At 38.9% G+C, this 20,417-nt stretch overlaps 1 protein-coding gene across 1 annotated transcript in view; it reads right to left on the bottom strand.

The window, feature by feature from the left end:
* The window catches only part of LOC136864220 (ras GTPase-activating-like protein IQGAP1), a 565,781-nt gene that overhangs the window by 98,973 nt on the left and 446,391 nt on the right, over positions 1 to 20,417 (bottom strand). Inside the window, exon 30 of the mRNA XM_068226153.1 lies at positions 13,880 to 14,059. Coding sequence (XP_068082254.1) covers positions 13,880 to 14,059 — 180 coding nt within the window. The remainder of the gene's footprint in view (positions 1 to 13,879; positions 14,060 to 20,417) is intronic.

Raw genomic sequence — 20,417 nt, 5'->3', positions numbered from 1 at the left:
CATAGTCTGACGATTGAGCATTTTATTTCATGAATATTTTAATAGTTTCATTTTAATTCACCTTCATATTTTTAAATCGGTGAGTAATAGTCACAATAAGTTACATGTAGTGAAATAAATACTTTAGTAACCAAAATTTTCTTTCTCTATCTCTCTCTCTATATATAAATAAGAAGCAGTTCCTCGCTATGATAATGGAATGTTCAAGGAGCATTAACAAGCAGGAGAGGAAGAACTGTTTATTTATCCTCAAATGTGCTGACCACGAATCTCCCACGTAATCGTGAATGCATGCGTATTGTAGTTTTTCTTGACCGTTCACGAACCATTCCAACAGACTGCTGTTTAGCGATGGTTCCCAACGAGTACATAGCTCGTGCATGCACTTATATTAGGCCATGAATCGGTGCGAAACCGTATGCAAACTGCTTGTTGGAACAAACCTAATGATGGCCAAAGTCATTGTGTTCTGTTGCAGTAGCATATGGCCACCACGTGGCCGAATATAACCTCCAATTCATCGTCTGAGAGTGTGACCAGAAAATAATGTTTTATAACCCACTGCTCTGAAATAAAAGGTTTCTACTAACATTTGTTTTAGAAAGAGTGTGTTATGCAATAATACTTGGATTTTTTTATTGGCCACCATGCATGTTTTCATATTTATTGTTTGGTGTTTTTCACACCATTCAGTGCACTTGTTATTTTATAAGCCCCAGCAGCGTGTTTTTCACACCTTTAAATAATTTCCTCTCATCTTGAGAAAGGGTAGATATAGTTTTCACTCTACCCGTGGATACACGACGTAAAATGCTTACATGTCATAAAAAATCATAGCTAGTGTTTCCATATCCCTGCTGGATAGTTTTTATTCGTATATTCAGTAGTACGTTTTCTTGCTTAACATGTTCATTTTTGTTGTTCCCTGCAGATACGTCTTAATGAGGTTTTATTGTTTAGACTTGCTTCACGTGGCTGAGGTGTCTGCAGAAGTCCACCGGTAGCAAAACTAAGACTGCAACATCTTCCAGCATCTCAGACAACGCAACTTCACTCAAAATCGGAGCTTTCGGACTGCTTACCGAGCGGCAGATACGAAAGTTAGTGATCTCTAGTTTTCACCCACATTCATCTTTAGCCTATACTTCCAGACTGTTCCCAGGGTTTCCAAGCCGTTTTGTAAAACACTTTCAACCAACTTCAAAAGTCTACCAATATAGTAACTTCCCCATGTTGCACATAGTAGCTGTTTCCCATGTTGTACAATCTTCACTGCCAGGCGATGTGCACACACTCACCCAAATTAAAAGTTATACAAGTATAAGAACATACATTTCAGTATTCCTGAACTACAAATTCTCCTTATAATTTTATGTTCTTACAGCTTAATTTAACAAACCCACATGATATTCACTACTTTGAAAATTATTTTACGAAAATTTCCAAACTTAAAATCAGGAGAGCTTCATTTACAAATATTTCCTACCTTAAAATCAGAAGGTCGTACTTGTGTAGGTTAGTATTACTACTTATTTTCCTGAAATTGTACATGTACAATTTAGGGGTGGTAGATGGAGAAAGGGCAAGCCCCACATGTATGTGTACATAAACTCTACTGAATATTTTCATATATGTAGACAATTTTAAATTTACATATTTACACTCCAAACACTGTACTCTTAGAATAATAATTACCGTATTTAAGCAAATAATCCCCGCATTTAAAAAAAAAAAAATTTGATGCACGAAATTGGGGTGCGGGTTTTATTTGCGTCAAGGTTGCCAACACGTTCCTGGCTCACCTAGTTTTCGATGGCGAGTGTACAGTTATGCTTTGTGCAACAGTAGATGGAAGATAACTGTCCCCATATGTCATATTTAAACGGAAAGCAATTCAGACTTTTAATTCTAAACTGACTTTAATTTTTTTTAAATAGTACAGTATTTTACAGAGTAATTTAAATTCAAAATTTCTCCGCGACACGATAGAACGCGTCTTCCGGAACGTGCAGGGGTAGCTTTCCGCACTTTCACTCATTTCGGTGTGTCTATAGTGTGGTTCATACTTGAAAATAGAGTGAAATTGTAATTCTTTTGTATTCAGAGTTTTAAGGTACGCCACAATATCACGCAGCAGGCAGAACGCGGAAAAGCAGAATCTGCGAAAATTGGAGAGGGTTGGCATTTCTGAATTACAAGATGGTTGTTAATTCGAAATCACGTAATTGGAAGTCCGATTTCTGTATTACAAAGACTTTGAATTAACGATGTTTTACTGTATCGCAAAAATAACATCAGATTTCGCCGGTGTGTCTAAGTATTTACATTGCACAAAAAGAATTATCCACCACCGGTCGTGTTACTGTCCAGTAAACAGAGACCTCGTGTGAGAAGTGTTTTATACGTGGAGTGTGATGAACTTGTAAGTAATTTAGGAGAGGATTCTAGAGTAGAACGCAGCTGGGAAGGCGGTGTGAAGAGGGCTGCGCAGTAACATTCGCTCGCTTTGTAGTATGACGTGTTTTCCGCAGAGCCAATAGAATCATTTCAGTAAGAAGTGCCTGTTTTCTGCGGGTCACGAGTGAATGTTTTTCAAGTTTTATTTGTAAATATCATAATCAACGAATTTGTCCGACTCGTTGGCTGAATGGTCAGCGTACTGGCCTTCGGTTCAGAGGGTCCCGGGTTCGATTCCCGGCCGGGTCGGGGATTTTAATCGCTTCTGATTAATTCTTCTGGCTCGGGGACTGGGTGTATATGTCCGTCCCAACACTCTCCTCATCATACTCAGACAACATACTACACTACCAACCACCACAGAAACACGCAATAGTGCTTACATCCCTCCATAGAGGGTTGGCGTCAGGAAGGGCATCCGGCCGTAAAACAGGGCCAAATCCACATGTGCGACGCAGTTCGCACCCGCAACCCCACAGGTGTGGGAAAAAGCGGCAGGAAAAGAAGAAGATAATCAACGAATTTAGGGAATTATTTGTGTGTGTACGATGAATCCAGGAGGAGCAAAAAGACAAGTATTGTATTGACAGGCGAGGAAAGTAGTATTTAGAGTGTATTTTGTAAGCATGCAGCAGCAGGCGTTCAGAGGCCTTCACGCCTCAAAGGAGATAGCACTCACATGTAGTACCGGCCTGTGAACAGAACTGGCCCGTCCACATACCTTCCCTAATATCTCGAAAATTTCCCTCAACACTTTCTCGGGGTTTGGTGTTAAAAATTAATTTAGACTATCAGGAAACTTTCAAGCCCACAAAAAAATATAGGTCATCGCTTTGGAATTCAAGATATAACTCTATGAAAAAAACGTACGCCTACTTGCTCATTTTCATGGAAGATGTATTTCATAGCAGTGATAATGTATTTTTATCATCTCAGGCAAAGCAGCTATATCCGTAAATTTACATGTTCATATTTGCGTAAAGACCACGTGCACCTCGCGGAGTGATACGAAATGTTTGTTTATGCCTGCGTTACTTTTTCGATGGAAGAAATTTTAGTTCATTTAATTTTTTTTCAAAATGAGCCTTCCTAAAATGAGGGTGCGAGCATTATTCGGGTAAATAGGTATTATTTTGATTTATTCTATACATATTAGAGTAAGAAGACCCAGCCATTTTTACTCTCAATCATACCCCTGTATACGCAATAATCCACAACCACTCCCACACGTGCACGCATTCACTCACATTCAACTGTACTTGCACCCATCTTTCTTACAATTCTAATTTATACAAGTTATATATTGCTGAAAGAATTGCACTTCTTAATCTTGATCACTGACTGAACTCACACTGAACCGTCTCAGGCTCATTCGACCTGACTTATGTAGGGAGACCAGCTCTTCTAGATACTTCGCAAGAGTCGAAACTTCCAGGAAATCTTAGGAATCGGAGAGATCCGGGTTCCTCTCACACTACTGGGTAGGCCTGCGCTGAGATCATATAGTGATGTCAGTAGTGGGAGAAATGGCGACCAACGCGTGCTTGACTTGCCTTTGACTGCCTGCAGTGTTGAGAAGGATGGGCCATGTCACATGCCGCTGGAAGCCAGGCTGATTTGCTCCACCCAAGACCGCCTGTTAAAATGGCTGACATTGTCACAATATCGCTATGAACTTTCAAAGATGAAATTGTGTTCAACCAGATTAAAATTATCATTTAGACTTTCACGGCCCATGTAACTAATCATGATGTATATTTTCAGTTTATGCCGTGTAATGAACTATATAAACACTGTCAACACATTTCAGAAGGAACCGTGCCGTTCTTCTTACAGCTCCAGTAAAAAGACACGGTTCCTTTTGAAACGTGTCAGGTGTGTTTATATAGTTCATCACACGGCATAAACCCATGATATATATCATGAACAGACTAAAATCATTACTAGTTTAGAAGAGGATGCGGAGGACACAATATTAAAGTCCAGACATGGGATATGGAACAAGATGAGGAATGATGTTATGAAGCATGGTGTTAACCTTCCCCATTAAGGGAAAGGAGTTGAAATATACGGGCAACATCTCAAGGTTGATACACGGATAAACAGCAGGAAAGATTTTTAGTATACCTAGAATGAGCTAATTCCATCAGTGTCTGATAACATCTCATGGGTGAGAGCAGTACCCAGCAGGACCCAACACACAATATCACACAATATTACACAAACAACCCGGATGTGAAAACTGGAGACATGCTGGGGAAATGTTCGAGTGGAGAATTGCTGAGAAACTCTCGCCATCATAGAGCGTGTCCTTCAACAGTCACAGCACTAAGAAAATTGCATTGGGAGGTTTATGAGGTGATCCACTATGCTTCACGGATGGCAGTAATCGTTGAGCTGATACAATCTGTATTAACAAATCTTACACCTAAAGATGCGAATGGAACAGGACAACAAGCAAGCAGTTTGTGTTGATGAGAAGGCTATTTACCATGCATACCTCACTTCATGAGCGATATAACCTGAACACAAAGGCATAGGTGTTAAAGGGTCTTTTTCAGATCTCAAGGAACAGCTTTCTAGCATGTGATAGCTATCCTGAAAGAATTCAGCATAAATGAAAATGAGATGGATGACATTTGTAAGAATATTTTGGAAGACTTGCTTAATATTTTGTGTTACCATTGGTATGGCACTTTTTCAAGCAATGTGTCGGTAGATTATAAACGGAGAGTGCAATTTTAAGTATTTATATTTCTGTATTTGTGCCAGTTTCTTCTAGACACCCTTGTGTCCATCAGGAATGGACAGATGTTCTTTTATAAATAAATATTAACATCATTTCCATAGTGTGACGAAGTCAATGTACTGTCTCTGCACTCAATGATATGATACGTGTTGCAAGGTCCTCCACATATGGTGCACTAACATCTGTCAATGGGGCTGTGGTATCCCTTGGTTGAACATATTCGGTGATGTAGTCCGTGGGCTTCCACTCTCGTATATAAATGGCGCAGTTGGTAGTTGGCCTTTTTCCATTTGTTGCTTGTCATCGCTGGGGTGGTGAGGAGTCCAGGATTGATGTCCCTCGCTTTTTGTCGCATGTCTTCTAGGAATCTGGTGCTTTGTGGTGTTGGTATCAGATTATGGGCTTTCATCAGGTCTTCTATAAAGAAGGTTGTGTCTGCCAGGATATACGTTTTTCTGTTTTGCGTGTATTTTGAGACACAGAGCATTCTTTTCAGGTAGGCTGTTTTAATTCCCTCTAATCGCTTCAGATTCGAGTATGTGAAGTGGTTCCATATAAGCTGTATGCTGTACGAGGCAATGGGAGCAATCTTTATGTCGAATAGTCTCAGGGCTGTTGTGACGGATAGTAGATTCAGTTTCTTTATCTCGAAAGTCGCCTTTATTGCTCTTACAGCTCTGTCTTCAATGTGCTTGGAAAAGGCATGTCCTGTCACTTGCAGTGTGAGTCCAAGGTACTTGTAGCTTTTGACTATTTCTAGTACTTCTTCCCTGCAAGTGAATCTATCAGTGTTTGCCAAATTTCCTCCTTTTCTGAATTTCATTATTTTTGTCTTTTCCCTATTTAAAACTAGGTCATTTTCTTGGGACCACTCTTCCAATTTGTTTATGGCTTCTTGCAGGGGCTCTCTTCTTTCTGAGAGCAGGATCATGTCATCAGTGTACAACCACATCCTCACTTCTTCTGTTTGTATCCTTTGTATCACATCATGGGTAAGTACGTTAAACATAATGGGGCTTATAGGATCTCCCTGGAGTACTCCGTTTGTTTGCTGGAATCCTTTGGACTGGATTAGGCCATTGTGGATTCTGATTGTATTTTCTCGGAGGATGCTTGCTATGAACTTAAAGATCTGACTTTCTTTGTCTAACACAGGCTTTAGTTTTTCCAGTATTCTATCCCTGTTTACCCCGTCAAAAGCTTGTTTGTAATCAATGAATGCTGCATATGCATGGCCTTTGGGTTTAGCCAGGGCTTCGCTTATGAATTGGAGTACGTGTCCCACCGCTTGTATCGATCTTCCGGGAGTAAAGCCGTACTGTTCCCGAGGTATAACTGCCATTATGTTGTCATGGGTCTTTTTGAATAAGATATTGTTCATTATCTTGAATGGTGCACATTCCAGGGCTATCCGTCTGTAGGATTCTGGGGTGTTCTGTGGTCCTTTCCCTTTGTAGATCACCTTGACCGTCGATTCTCTCCATACTGCAGGGGTGTCCATGATTTCTAGGCACTTGTTGTATAGGGCTGTCCATAACTTAATGGTATATATCACTGATCCTTTCATCAGGTCGTTCGAGATATTGTCTGGGCCAGCTGCTTTTCGAGGTTTGCTCTTTTCCATTCCTTACCAAACTTTGTCTTCTGTTATTCTTTCTTCTTCCGTTAGCGGGGTACTTCCTTTTGCATGGAATTGCATGTTGTTCTTCTGAAGTATATTTGCGAAGTGGGTTTTCCCATATTGTCATTGAGATACTTGGGGTCACCTTGGTTCTCCGTGGCTCTAGGACTTTGTAGGGTTTTGCTTCTGCTTCTCGTATTAATTCTTCTTCTTTCGCCTGGGCATACTGTTATTTCTTAGCCTTCAGGAGCGAGATATATCTCGTTCTCGCGTGTACATATTTGAACCTTTGAGTGTCGTCGTTTGTGTCTATCTTTTTCAGGTCATTCAGTTTTTCCAGGACCAGGTTCCGTGCTGTGTAGCATTCACTATCGAACCAGGGTTTACTTTTCCTCTTTGTTGGTTTTGGGGATGCAGACTGCATCAGAGATTCAGTTAGGTTCCTCAGTGCAAGATCAATGTTGCCCCTTCTGTTGTGTTCAGTATTTCTTTCACGTTTATGTTCTGAACTAATAGATCAGGAACTATTTTTCTTGGCGTCCATCGCTGCTCATTTTGTGTGGTTCTCTCCGTCGATATTATCTGGAATTCTGCTCTTACTGGGAGATGTTTCCTTATAAGTGTGCCTGCTGACTCAGTGGTGGTAGTTATGGTTTTGAGCTTTAGGTCGTTTCCGCGGTAGAATATAAGGTCTATAGTGTTCGAGCCGTCGTGGGAGATGTATGTTTTATCCTGTGCTTTGTTGCTGGGGATGAAGCCTTCCTTTTCCAGTAGTTCAAATAGTGCCTCTGATTTGTTGTTCGGTCTGTCTATTCGGCAGTTTAGATCTCCTGCCAGCAGGGTTGGAATCTCTGGGTCAGTTTCGTTCAGTGCAGTCATTACGATTTCTATCACTTCGTCTGCTGAGCACTGGGGTCTTATATAAATTCCTACGATTTGAAGATTTTTTAAATTGTACTATTACGGTATTTTCTCTTGTCTCTATGTGAGTCGCTTGTCCTAGTGCTGGATTGTAGTAGCATGAGACTCCACCTGATGGTCTTCCTTTTGGCCCGGCTTTGGCCAGGGCATGTGCGGCGTGGAAACCATGTATGTTCCAAGGTTCTTGTAAAATGGTTTCGCAGAAGATCAGAATCTCATTACTGGATATTATATTGTCTGGTAAAATATTTATAAGAGATTTTAGTCCTTTCACGTTCCATAACGTGATTTTGATGTAACTCTTTTCTTCTTTGATTGTACTCAATTGCAAAATTGATATGGTAGGAAGATTACTCCTTTAGGCCATAATTCCTCCCTCTCAACTTCGTGTCTGATGCGTTCGTCGACTGCAAGTTTGAAGCATTTGTTTCTTCCTCTAGTATTTAATTCCATGCATTCTTTTACTTCCTTGATGCCTTTCTCTTTTAGGTGTTCCGTGATGTCTTTGGGTGTGGTCCTCTCATCCAGGCGACCCAGAAAAAGCCAGTATAGTTTCACTGCAGGCTTTAGTCTACTTGTCTTTTCTCCTCTTCCTATTTTAGAGAGGGGGGTCGGTGTTCTGCTGGCGACTTGTAAGTTTCTGGGTTGTCGGTCTCTTTGATTTGTTTGTCTTTGGTGTTCGCCTGTCTTCATGTTTTGTCGGTCTTCTGCTTCCGTGGGGTTTCTGGTTATGGGGTTGTTGCCGGTTCTGTTTGTCTCTGCGTTTCCTTCTAGAGACTGTTTTTCTCTGCGTCTTCTCCCCTATTTTATGGTAAAGCCATCAATGTCCTCATCTCTCCTAATGCTGCTCTCTTCGAGTTGTGTGGTAGCTTCTAACTCTATTGCCGTGGGATGTTGGAGAGGTTCTGTATCGTGCTGCATTGCGTTTTTAATTTAATCTTTAATCAGCTTTCTGATTTTGTTTGAGAGGTTTTCTATCATAATTTGTATCTGGTGGTTTACTTTTTCCATGTTTTTCCATTTTTGTGTTTGCGTCTGTCTTAGGTGTTCAGGAATATAAAGACCAACTGACATATATTTGCATAGAAGTTAAAATTGAAAGAACTGATAAGCTCCTCAAAAATGAAAGAAGATTAATCAGAACTTTAATAAATAAAAGAGCATGTTGATTGAGTCTGGAGAATCCTTCCTAATCAAACCACATATTGAGAGATTGACCCATCACCAGCACAATGAAGAAAATAATATCTTATTTCTTTCACATCTTGTGACTGCTGAGAAATTGCATTTAACGCCAACTAGTGATGAGATGAGAAATCCTGGAAAGAGGACAGGAGGATAATGTATCCAAGAAATACAGCAAACATGAAATTAACATCCTTCTTGAGACTTTCAAATATTCAGCAGAAATGATACGTACAAGAGCTATAGCAATTTCAGGCGAATTGAGAAAGTTATGATCAAAACAAATTATAAACCGCCGGACTGATCACAAGAACCAAGCAGTAAAAAATTCAATGAGAAAGTGAACGTGGAATGATTCAAGTGATCCAAATTGGCCAATCATGTTATTAATCATAATCATCATCATCATCTTCCTTCCAAGTATTGGGCCATGTGACCCGTTACGGTCTTGCACTTTACTTTTTGCAAGTAATGAAAAATCCACAGCCAGTTTCCAGTCACTCGAGCAGGTCAAGAATGGAATGAATGAAACCCCCATCTAGCAACGAGAATAGGAATTGTACCGGCTGCCAAAGCCTGTCGCACTCCTCTGATTAATGACAGACAGATGAAGTGATATTGAAGAGTGTTGCTAGAATGAAAGAAAACAGGGAAAACCTCCCCTGCCTCCCCTTTATCCAGAACAAATCTCACATGGAGTGACCAGGATTTGAACTATAGAACCCAGTGGTGAGAGGCCGGCGTGCTACCGCCCGAGCGATGGAGGCTATAGTAATTATAATAATAATAACAACAACAATAGTATTATTGGTTTTACATGTAACTACTTTTTGGTTATCGGAGGCGCAGAGGTGTCAGAAATTTGTCCCGCAGGAGTTCTTTTGCGTGCCAATAAATGTACCGACACGAGGCTGACGCATTTCAGTATATTCTAACACCACTGGACTGAGAAAGGATCGAACCTGCCAAATGACATGTTAAAAAGCCATGTTGAGTATGTGCTATAACAACTAAAAATTGTTCAAAGACATTAATACTACAATACTCAAACCCATAATTTCATAACTATATGACGTAAGTTAGACGTAGGTATAAATGAAGTACATTGGCAGGAAGAGCAGGAGTTGGCTTAAAAATGAATAAGAAAATAGGCCAGTGGGTAAGCTACTATGACCAGCATAGTGAAATGATTATTCTTGTCAAGACAGACCCTAAGCTAATGTCCACCACAACAGTGCAGGTCTACAGTATATGCGTACTAGTTCAGCAAATCAAACGAATATTTGAAGCAATAGAACATTTAATACAATATATAAAAAGAGATGATAATCTAATTGTGATGGGCAACTGGAATGCAGTGGTAAACCAAGGAAGATAAGATAATGCTGTAGGAGAATTTGGACTGGGACAAAGGAATGATAGAGGAAGTCGGCTCGTTGAATTCTGCACGTATCATAACGTAGTCCTTGCTAATACTTGGCTCAAACACTACAAATGACAGCTGAATACATTGGCAAGACCCAGGAAGGTATCAAATAGCGTTCATTATAGTTAGATAGACCTTCAGAAACCAAGTGCTGGATTGCAAGACCTTCCAAGGAGATGTTGACTCTGATCATAACTTGGTGGTAATGAAATATTGTCTGAAGTTGAAGAAACTGAAGGAGTACAAGAAGATGGGATCTAGATAAGCTGAAAGAAAACTAGTGTGAAGGATTGTTTCAATGAATACATCGCAGTAGGACTAAATAAAAAGGCTGAAGGAAACACAGTACATGAACAGAGGACAGTTGTAATGAATGAGATCAGTAAAGCTGCTGAAGAAAAGTTAGGAAAAGAGGTAAGATCAAGTAAGAACCAGTGGATAACCCGGAAGATTGATGAACGGCGGAAATAAAGGAAGGCAAAAAATGAGTGCAAAAAAGAATACAAGCGATTAAAGAATAAGTAGAGATAAAGTGAAGAGACAGCTAAGGAAGAATGGTTGAAAGAAGTGCAAAGATGTTTAAGGTTGTAGGAATGCTAGATGCTGAATACAAGAAAATCAAGGAAACCTTTGGGGAAAAAAAAAACTAGCTGTATGAATATTGGAGAGAAGGAAACTAGCTGTATGGATATTAACAGCCCGGATGGAAAACCACTTCCAGGAAGAGAAGACACAACAGAAAGATAGCAGGAACATAACCAACAGCTGTATCAAGGGGAAGAACTAGATGATAAGGTTCTGGAAGAAGAGAGGCTGTTGATGCTGATGAAATGGGAGAACAATTTTCGAGGTCAGAATTCAACAGAGCTTTGAAATACCAAAATAGGAACAAGACACCTGGAATTGATGGAATACCCTTAGAACTACCAACTGCCTTATGAGAAACCAATATACGGAGGTTGTTGCATTTAGTGAAAATGATGTATGATACAGAAGTGTCATTCAATTTTAGAATGTAGTTATACCCACTCCCAAGAAAGCAGGTTCTGACAAGAGTGAGAACTAACGCACGATTAGTTTTGTATCACATGCTTGCAACATTTTAACACAGAACGGAAAGACAACCTGAAGCCGAGTTGGGAGATGATCAGTTTGGATTCAGACAAAATGTAGGAACATGTGAAGCAACCCTGACCTTACGTCTGATCTTACAGGATCGAATTAAGAAAGACAAACCATTGTACATGGTATTCATTGATCTAGAAAAGGCATTCGATAATGTTGATTGGGCCAAGCTATTTTAGATTCTGAAGGTAATCGGGATCATATACCAAGAAAGAAGAATTATATACAATCTGCACAAAAATCAGCCTGTAGTGATAAGAATCGAAGGCTATGAAAATGAATCAGCAATCCAGAAAGGAATGAGGCAAGGCTGCAGTTTGTCTTCTCTCTTTTTGAATGACTGTACAAAACAGATGGTTAAGGAAATCAAAGGGGAATTTGGAAAAGGAATCACAATTCAAAGAGAAGAAATCAAAACTCTGACATTTGTCAATGATATTTTTATTTTATCTGAGTCTGCAGAATATCAGAATCACATAATCACTACTGATCTGCATTTAGGGCAGTCGCCAAAGTGGCAGATTCCCTATCTGTTGTTTTCCTAGCCTTTTCTTGAATGATTTCAAAGAAATTGGAAATTTATTGAACATCTCCCTTGGTAAGTTATTCCAATCCCTAACTCCCCTTAATTTGCCCCAATATGTCCTCTTGAATTCCAACTTAATCTTCATATTGTGATCTTTCCTACTTTTAAAGACACCACTCAAACTTATTTGTCTACTAATGTCATTCCACGTCACCTCTCCACTAACAGCTCGGAACATATCACTTAGTACAATTTATGAACTTCATCTTATAGATCCGTATAGATACAGTTAAAATAAAAAACAATGTCAGGTTGATGGTCCACCCAATCAATACACATCACTTCACAAGTGAAAACTATTTAATATAAAAACATATTAAATATATTTTGGGACATGTTTCGTCTCAGTTCAGACTTCTTCAGCCAAAAGTCACATGAAAGATTGCAAAATTCATCGTTCAGAAATTGAAAATTGGTATAACCCAATGTCCTTTTAAAAAACTATTTGAAAATAAGCCAAAGTAAAACAACACATTATTTACATAAAATTGTTCCCCTTAGTAGTACTATTAGTAGTACTATTTTATCCTACTATGCTCTAATAGATACACCTGGAAGATACATATACATAGATAATTACAGGCAAGATACAGTACAATTCTCAAGTGAAAGGAGGTTATTGGAAGATACATATACATAGATAATTACAGGCAAGATACAGTACAATTCTCAAGTGAAAGGAGGTTATATGATTTTTACAGCTGGTGGATTACTATTATTTTTCCTATGGACTTAGTCTTGGAGAATTAGTAGAAGATTAAAATAAAAAAATTAGAAAGTAGTAATGGAGTGCAGTCGAAAAAAATCAGGTGATGCAGAAAATATTAGATTAGGAAATGAAGTCTTAAAGGAAGTAGACGAACATTATTACTTGGGTAGTGTAATAACTAATGATGACATAAGTAAGGAGGACATAAAATGCAGACTAGCACAAGCAAGGAAGGCCTTTCTTAAGAAAAAGAAATTTGCCCAGTTCAAACACTGATATACAAATTAGATGTTCTTAAGACTTTCATCTGGAACGTTGTGTTATATGAAATATGGACGATATAGTTCAGAAAGAAAGAGAATAGAAGCTTTTGTATTGTGGTGTTATAAAAGAAGGCTGATTGTGGGTAGATCAAAACATGAATGAAAAGATACTGAATCGAACTGGTAAGAGGAGAACGATTTGGTGAAATTTGACAAGAAGCGATTGAATGAGAGGACACATCTTAAGACACCCACGACTTGTTCACTTGGTTTATGAGGGAAGTGTAGGTGGTAAAAACCGTAGGGGTAAATCAAGGTATGAATATTAGAAACAGATTAGAGTGTACTGTATGTAGGATACAATAATTATGTAAAAATGAAAAGTTTAGCACATAATAGGGTGGCATGCAGGTCTACATGAAACCATTCTATGGACTGATGACCCAAAACAGCAGCAACAGAGGAGAGGAAGAAGAATTTAAGCAGGTCACTAAGAATATCTTCTTTAACTGTTTGTTCTGCCTCTCAGTGGCAGGTCTACCACCTGCTTTCTGTACCCGTTTCTGATCTTCAGCAAGTTACCTGGCTTACCCCCTGCCAGCTCTATGACTCACTGGATCTTTTCCTTCCGGGGTCACTCTTCTTTGAGTACCTTTGTACTTGGCCTCAAACACCTGCTTTGGCTTCATTTCTTCAACCATCCTTGTAATGTGTCAAAACTTTCTTGGGGCTTGCCTTTTATACATGGCTAAGTTCCAGTAAACAACTCGAGAATTCCCTTATTAAAATATAAAAATAAAAATAAAACTTTACAAAGTTTAATATAAAAATAAATACCTCTATTGTTATATATATAACAGGTCTTGAAATGAGCGTGGCTTCTGAATATTGGTGAATACTGAAATGACTCTCCAATTCTTCGACTTCACAGCAACTACGAAAGAACTTCTTGAACTTCTTGTGGCATTCGATGATGAAAGGATTGAGGCACATTAGATGACGAGATTCCTCTCCAAACTAGTAAAAAGATCAAGAGAAAAAGTCTTTATGATCATGTGAAAATATAACATGGAACAAAACGAAGATACTGACATCTAAGAATGAAAACCTTGTAAGTCAGAATTTTTCTGAAATTGAGATATTGGGACCAAATGCTGAAAACATTGTATCAAGCTGCTCAATGACAAAAAATAGGAACACTGAAGTACACTATCCTCCAGTGACCATACCACATTTATCTCTGAGGGCATAATAAAGTGTAAAATACTTTTTGAACATTGGAAATGATTACATATTTTAGACTCGCTTGTCCGTAATAATGCTTATTCAATAAAATATCTAATGAAAGATCAAGTTGTCAAATTACCTGTTGCAGTAATATTTTCAAGTAAAAATTAATATTTGCTCTTTTTATGCAACATTAGTTACACCACAGTTTCTGAAAATGCATTGAAATTTAATGAAAACCTCATAACCCTTAATCATGAAAGTTTGAAAAACTCTTATTTCAATAATAGGCTTATTAACAAAACATTCTGTATGTTTCTAAGATGTTATGCATCATAATTATCAATAAATCCAATGAGAGAGGCTTAGGAGTCTAAAGAAAAGTGGTTTCTTTACTTTTCCTGTATAATGAGTTGTTGGAAAACAGGATTTTCATTCTTTGGTGTCTATATCTTCAATATTATAATTTGCACATTGAAGCATTTTGTTTAGTTTTTTCTTTGCTCCCACATATCCAACCAATTACAAAATCCCTGATTATTTGTTACCTGATTTTTTTTAAAGAAAACTCCTTGAAATTCTTGGATCAAAAGTACCACACTTGCTCGTGTATATCTCACTTGTGTGCAGATTACATGCTCTAATTTCTTATACCAAAATGAAGGAGCAAAATAATCCCCACTTATAACTCACATTGGTTTTTCTCCATGCATCATAAGTAAGACTTAAATATGACTAGGTACACCCTGCGGTATGCATATCTGCTCTCGGCTGGAGGTTGAAATGTGTCCTACAATCTTCCCCTTAGTTGCAGTAACTCTCTTTACTTGTTTGGTGGAAGGCAGGTAGGTAATTTCAGATCCTAGGGTATTTCCAGACTTAACAAGCTATATGGGATGAGGCATTGTTCAAGTAGCCGCAATTTCAGTACATCAGTATACAGCATGTGCGAGATGTAAGGTATAAGATAGAGTCCAGTACATTATGTGCTGTAATTTGCTTTCCAGTATGACTTCACTTATAGCTGAATTCTGGAGAAGCATTGAAGTTTTATGGGAAGTTCTAAAATTCGAGGGATTCAATTTGCAAAGAAATACAGTAAAAGTGCTGCCGGCTGAGAACTCAACGTGACTGCGTTTAATGTATGCTACAGGCAAAAAAAAAAAAAAGTTTCCGAAGGTTGAAAATTAAATGATAGCCGTATATGGTGTTTTATACGAAATGTTGTAATTTGAAGCATGTGAAACAGAGACAAAGCAGGGTAACCAAAAGTGAGCCCGACCTATAAAGAGGAATCCTACAAACTTGCACACTGTTGTTAAAAACTGATCATAACAAAATACAATCTATTATGCAAAATCGTGAGTAATTATTTTTGAACTGCACCAACACAGCATGTCGTAGGGTGACTGTGTGATAGGGAGGAAACAACTGTTAGTTTGACTTACTAACTTGCTGCATATACCCCGCAACCCGATTTTTAAGCTTATATTTTCAGGAAAAAGAATGCAAGATGTATACCAGGAAATATGGGAATTCCTTTCACAGTACATATCCAAAAAGACAGACGAATGTTGAAATAATAAATGTGCATTACAGAACATAAGACAATATTCTTTTAAGTATTCGTTACTTGATTTCTGCCCAACCGGTTTCCTTGATTGGCCGGCCCCGCAGTATAGGGGGCCCGGAAGCCCCGGGTTCAATTCCCGGCCAGGTCAGGGATTTTAACCTGGATCTAAGGGCTGGTTCGAGGTCCACTCAGCCTACGTGATTACAACTGAAGAGCCATGTGACGGTGAGATGGCTGCCCTGGTCAAGAATAATGGCCAAGAGTATTTGTCGTGTTGAGCAGGGGTCGCTTGGTAAGCCAAGACTCTTCGGGGCTGTTGCGCCATGGAGTTTGGTTTGGTTTCCTTGACTGCTAAGATGTCAAATCTGTATGGTCTGACACTATGGTTACTTGGTTCAAGTCCCACTGGTGGAAAAAAATTTCACCATCAGAATGTTGGCTGAGAGTTGCTGGGATTCAATTTAGTTTCATACTGAGCGAGGGCATATGATGCTGTTGATGTGATTCATCTGTCTGAAGATGATGATAAGCATTGAGCAGACCCCATGATGTTATTAGGTTTTATGCATGATTTTAGAATACAATTACTTAGATTACAAAACTAGACTTCTAAGAAATATTTTACATAACATTCTAGGGCCCATGTTCAGGCCAGTGGCTTCCATCCAAATAACTATAATGTCAATCCTATTGATAATTAAGTCAAATTTTCATTCGATAAACCATGATGCATCTGAAAAGCACTCGGCTTTGAACCACAGGCTGAATTAAAAATGAGCCAGAGTACCTCCATTGTCCCCAGAAGTAACTAGGATAAACAGAAGATCCTTTTCATTCATCACATGGCTGGCCCAGTATTCTGACAAACCAGAGATGTTATAAATTGATTACTACAATGGTGTTAACTGATTTCAGGCCCCACTAACTACTTTTATGGATTTCGAGGATGCCAAGGTGGAAGGAATATGTCCTGAAGGTGGTCTTTTACGTACCGGCAGGAGGCTAGCATATTTGAACACCTTCAAATATCACTAAGTTGGGATAACAACCCACCAACTTGGGCTCAGAAGACCAGCACACACTGTCTGAACCACTCAGCTTAGAAATTTATTGCTAATCTCAAGCAGTGCAAGTAGAAACAAAGTACAGAAGGAATTACGTAAACAGGTAGAGACGTGAAAACAAAGATTAGAAGGATCAACAGAAATTTTTTCACATTATGTCTTCACCAGTCTGAGAGCAAGAGGTTTTTGTGAGAGGTTATAGTCCAGATAGGGAAGGATTCCAGATGTGATGATTAGTTGCCAAAGGCAGGGGAAAAAATAAGAGAGGCTGATCGCAAAAGGTAAGGCAACCTGAAATACAATAAAAGCGGTAGTTGAAGAATAGATCTTGGGGAGAGGATCACAATGTCTATTTCAGGTCTACAGCTTGCACCGTTACAACTATACTACTACAATTAAATCAGTCATGTTATGGTTTAATGGCTTGAAACGCAAGACAAAGGAGTATACAAACACCTAGGAATAACTGCCAGAACAAATGCTTATTGGTTATTTATCATGTATCACAATACGTTTAGCAGTAAAAAATTAGTTATTACATTAATAATACCATCTTTTGTAAGTTTTGCACACACGATAAATGAGCCAAAAATAACAATGTCCAAAATATTTCTTTCGGATATTAACTCGTCTGACCTACAGAAAATGTTAAAGTTCGTATGTTTGAATTAGTTCTATACCAAATGCTGGGTTCACTCGTCGACATGTCGCCACTTCTTACCCTACTTGCAACTCGCACTGTCCAACAGCTGATTTGAGGTCATGCTGACACTGACAAGTGGTTGTTTTATAATGATAATCAGCATAGGCTAAGTTATTTATGTTACAAGAAAAACAATGGAACATGTGGTGGTAAGCCTCTTGACGTTAAAGAACATGATGTGCTGAATACTATTGACGGTATGCTGATGGGTCGGTTCATTTATTTGATTTCACCTATTTCAAAGCTTGTGTTTAACTTTCTACATACTGATATTTGCAGGTGTCGTCAGAATCTGCCTTGAAAATGACATGACACATGATAGCCAACCAGGGAATGCTAAAGACAAACATATATCGACTATAAAAGGAAGGCTGTTCAATACTGGAGAACTGGTAAGCGAGGACGGCTTTCGTTTTTGTTGGTGAAACAAAAGTTTTACAACATGTCAAAAGCAAAAAGATTTACACTTGTGGGAAAAGCATCCAAAGAACAGTGGGATGAGCCACAACAAACTGAAGGCAATAATACGTAGTCGGGGGGGGGAAAGACTTTGCCCATCAAAATAATGAATGGGCACAATGCATGGAGTTTAAAGCATGCCACACGTGGATACATAACTTTAAGAGAAACAGTGTTGTGTTGCAGAAAATAACATCTGTAACAAAGAAAAAGACCAACAAAGAAGTAGAAACCATAGCAACAGCAGGAATATTCGTAAAAGAAGTTAAATTTGTTATAGACATCTACGGCGACAAAAACGTGTGTAACAGTGATCAGAGCGGGTTCAGCTATGTGTACGGGAAGGTCACCGACTTCAAAACATGAAAAATCAGTTACCGCCGCAATGCAATCTGTGGTGTCCACCACAGACAGTTACACTATAATGTAGACAGTAACCAGAAGTGGCAAACTCATGGGTTCTTTTTACATCACTTTAAGAGTCAAAAGGTGTGTTCGGTAAGATGAAAAGAAGGTGAAAAAGAACATGATTTTGCATAAAAATATCAATGTTGGTTGCAATAAATCTGGAAATATGGGATCTATACAAGTGAATGAACGATTTAATGGCATATTCAAACCAAATACACAGTCCGGTAAAGTTGCGCTCATTCTAAGATAAATATACAGAAAATGATTATGCCGTACAACTGATGACTATCCTTCCTGGTGCCACAGTTTAATGTCAATCACTACATTAGATGTACATGGGTTTAGAGTATGGCAAGGCTTTGTACGTACATTATCTGACGCTGTTCAATTATTGAATTTGGATATAGTTTTGGCGCAGAGAAATACCACCTTGAAAATACACACTCTGACATGTTACCAACCGCCATCTCCTCGTCTTCGTCCCATGTGGCAATATACCAGATACCGAAGCCAGTACTTTGTCCAAAAACCCGGGAGCCTTTGAGTATCCTGTGCAATATTGTTTTGAAAACGGTGACTTAAATGTTTCACTTGCCCTTATCCTCACTTGTTAGGAGTGGTTGGTGTAGAATCGCTTTGTGCTTTCAACATTTCTACCACAAGCATAATTGCTGCAGAAACTATTTTTTTTTTTGCTATTTGCTTTACGTCGTACCGACACAGATAGGTCTTATGGCGATGATGGGAAAGGAAATGGCTAGGAGTGGGAAGGAAGTGGCCATGGCCTTTGTACCGGGCGGTACACCTCCACGCCGCTAATTCAAATATTGCGCCAATTGAAACTTCTCTACTGGAGAAACTTGGAACTTTAACTACTGAACTAATTCCATGGTTATTCAGAAGATGTCACTGAGTGTTTTTTATTTGCCTTTTGTTCTTCAATGATTAAGAGGTGTGGACTATCTCTAACAGATGTCTCTACCCAAAACTATGGTAACACACTCAGGTGCAATGGAATGAACTTTCTTGAAGAAATATGGTATTCCTAAGTTTTATATTTATTAAATTTTGTTCTGTGGTTTGTGGGTTGGCAATATAAATTCTTTCTTTCCGCCCGTTTTGAATGTAACCAATCGGGGAATTTATGTAATTAATTTTCCACCAATAAGGTGTTTCTTCCTCGTCTTGTGTATTAGTTTTCGCTGTTATCCAATAAAAGCGAAAGGGTGTGTCTACTCATTCCTGAAAGGTCTCGAATGTTCCACGAGGGTATATAAACTGCTGATTTTCTTGTCTCGGTGCCACTTCAGTAACATCTCTCTGAGTGTGTGAATATGTAGCAGGGGGCGGGAAGCGCCTCTTTCTTCAAGCAGCAGTTCTTCTACAAGGTAATGGCCTGTTAACATCTTTATTTCTTGCTAGCTCAGCAGTTTAACTCTCGGGGAGGGTTTGAAACCGTTAGTATGTAACCTACCTTTTTAAAATGTAAATTCTTTTCTGTCTATGTAAAAATCTATAAATTATAAATCTATAAATTACTGTAAAGCGGGGATAGAGAGTGGTTTACCCTCTCGAACTACCCTTCATTTGGAAATTGAGGTGACTACGTTTCCATAACCGTTTCTTCTCTTCCTTAAAATATTAAAGTTTCTCATACGGGTCACCTCCTTAGCTTGGGATTAGCCCCTGTGCTTCGGCCTAGAGCCACTTAGGTTTCAAAAGTGTTTTTAGGAGTGCAAGTTCACACCTCCAATCTCTTCTGTACTTTGGGCCAGTAACTTAACCTGATGTTTTGTTTTCTTCATGCGAAGGCCCCGTAGGTTGGGTATTAATTACCCCTGTTTCCTTGTGTGCCTTACGGGCAGATAGAAATGAAGTTTGTTGTAGCCTTTGATAGGCTTGTAAAATTGAGAGCGGGTCTGCTCTTTTTCTTAACAT

This window comes from Anabrus simplex, chromosome 1 (assembly GCF_040414725.1).
Source record: "Anabrus simplex isolate iqAnaSimp1 chromosome 1, ASM4041472v1, whole genome shotgun sequence".
Taxonomy (NCBI): domain Eukaryota; kingdom Metazoa; phylum Arthropoda; class Insecta; order Orthoptera; family Tettigoniidae; genus Anabrus; species Anabrus simplex.
The sequence above is the reverse complement of the archived record's forward strand: the minus strand, read 5'-3'. Positions and strand labels throughout refer to the sequence as shown.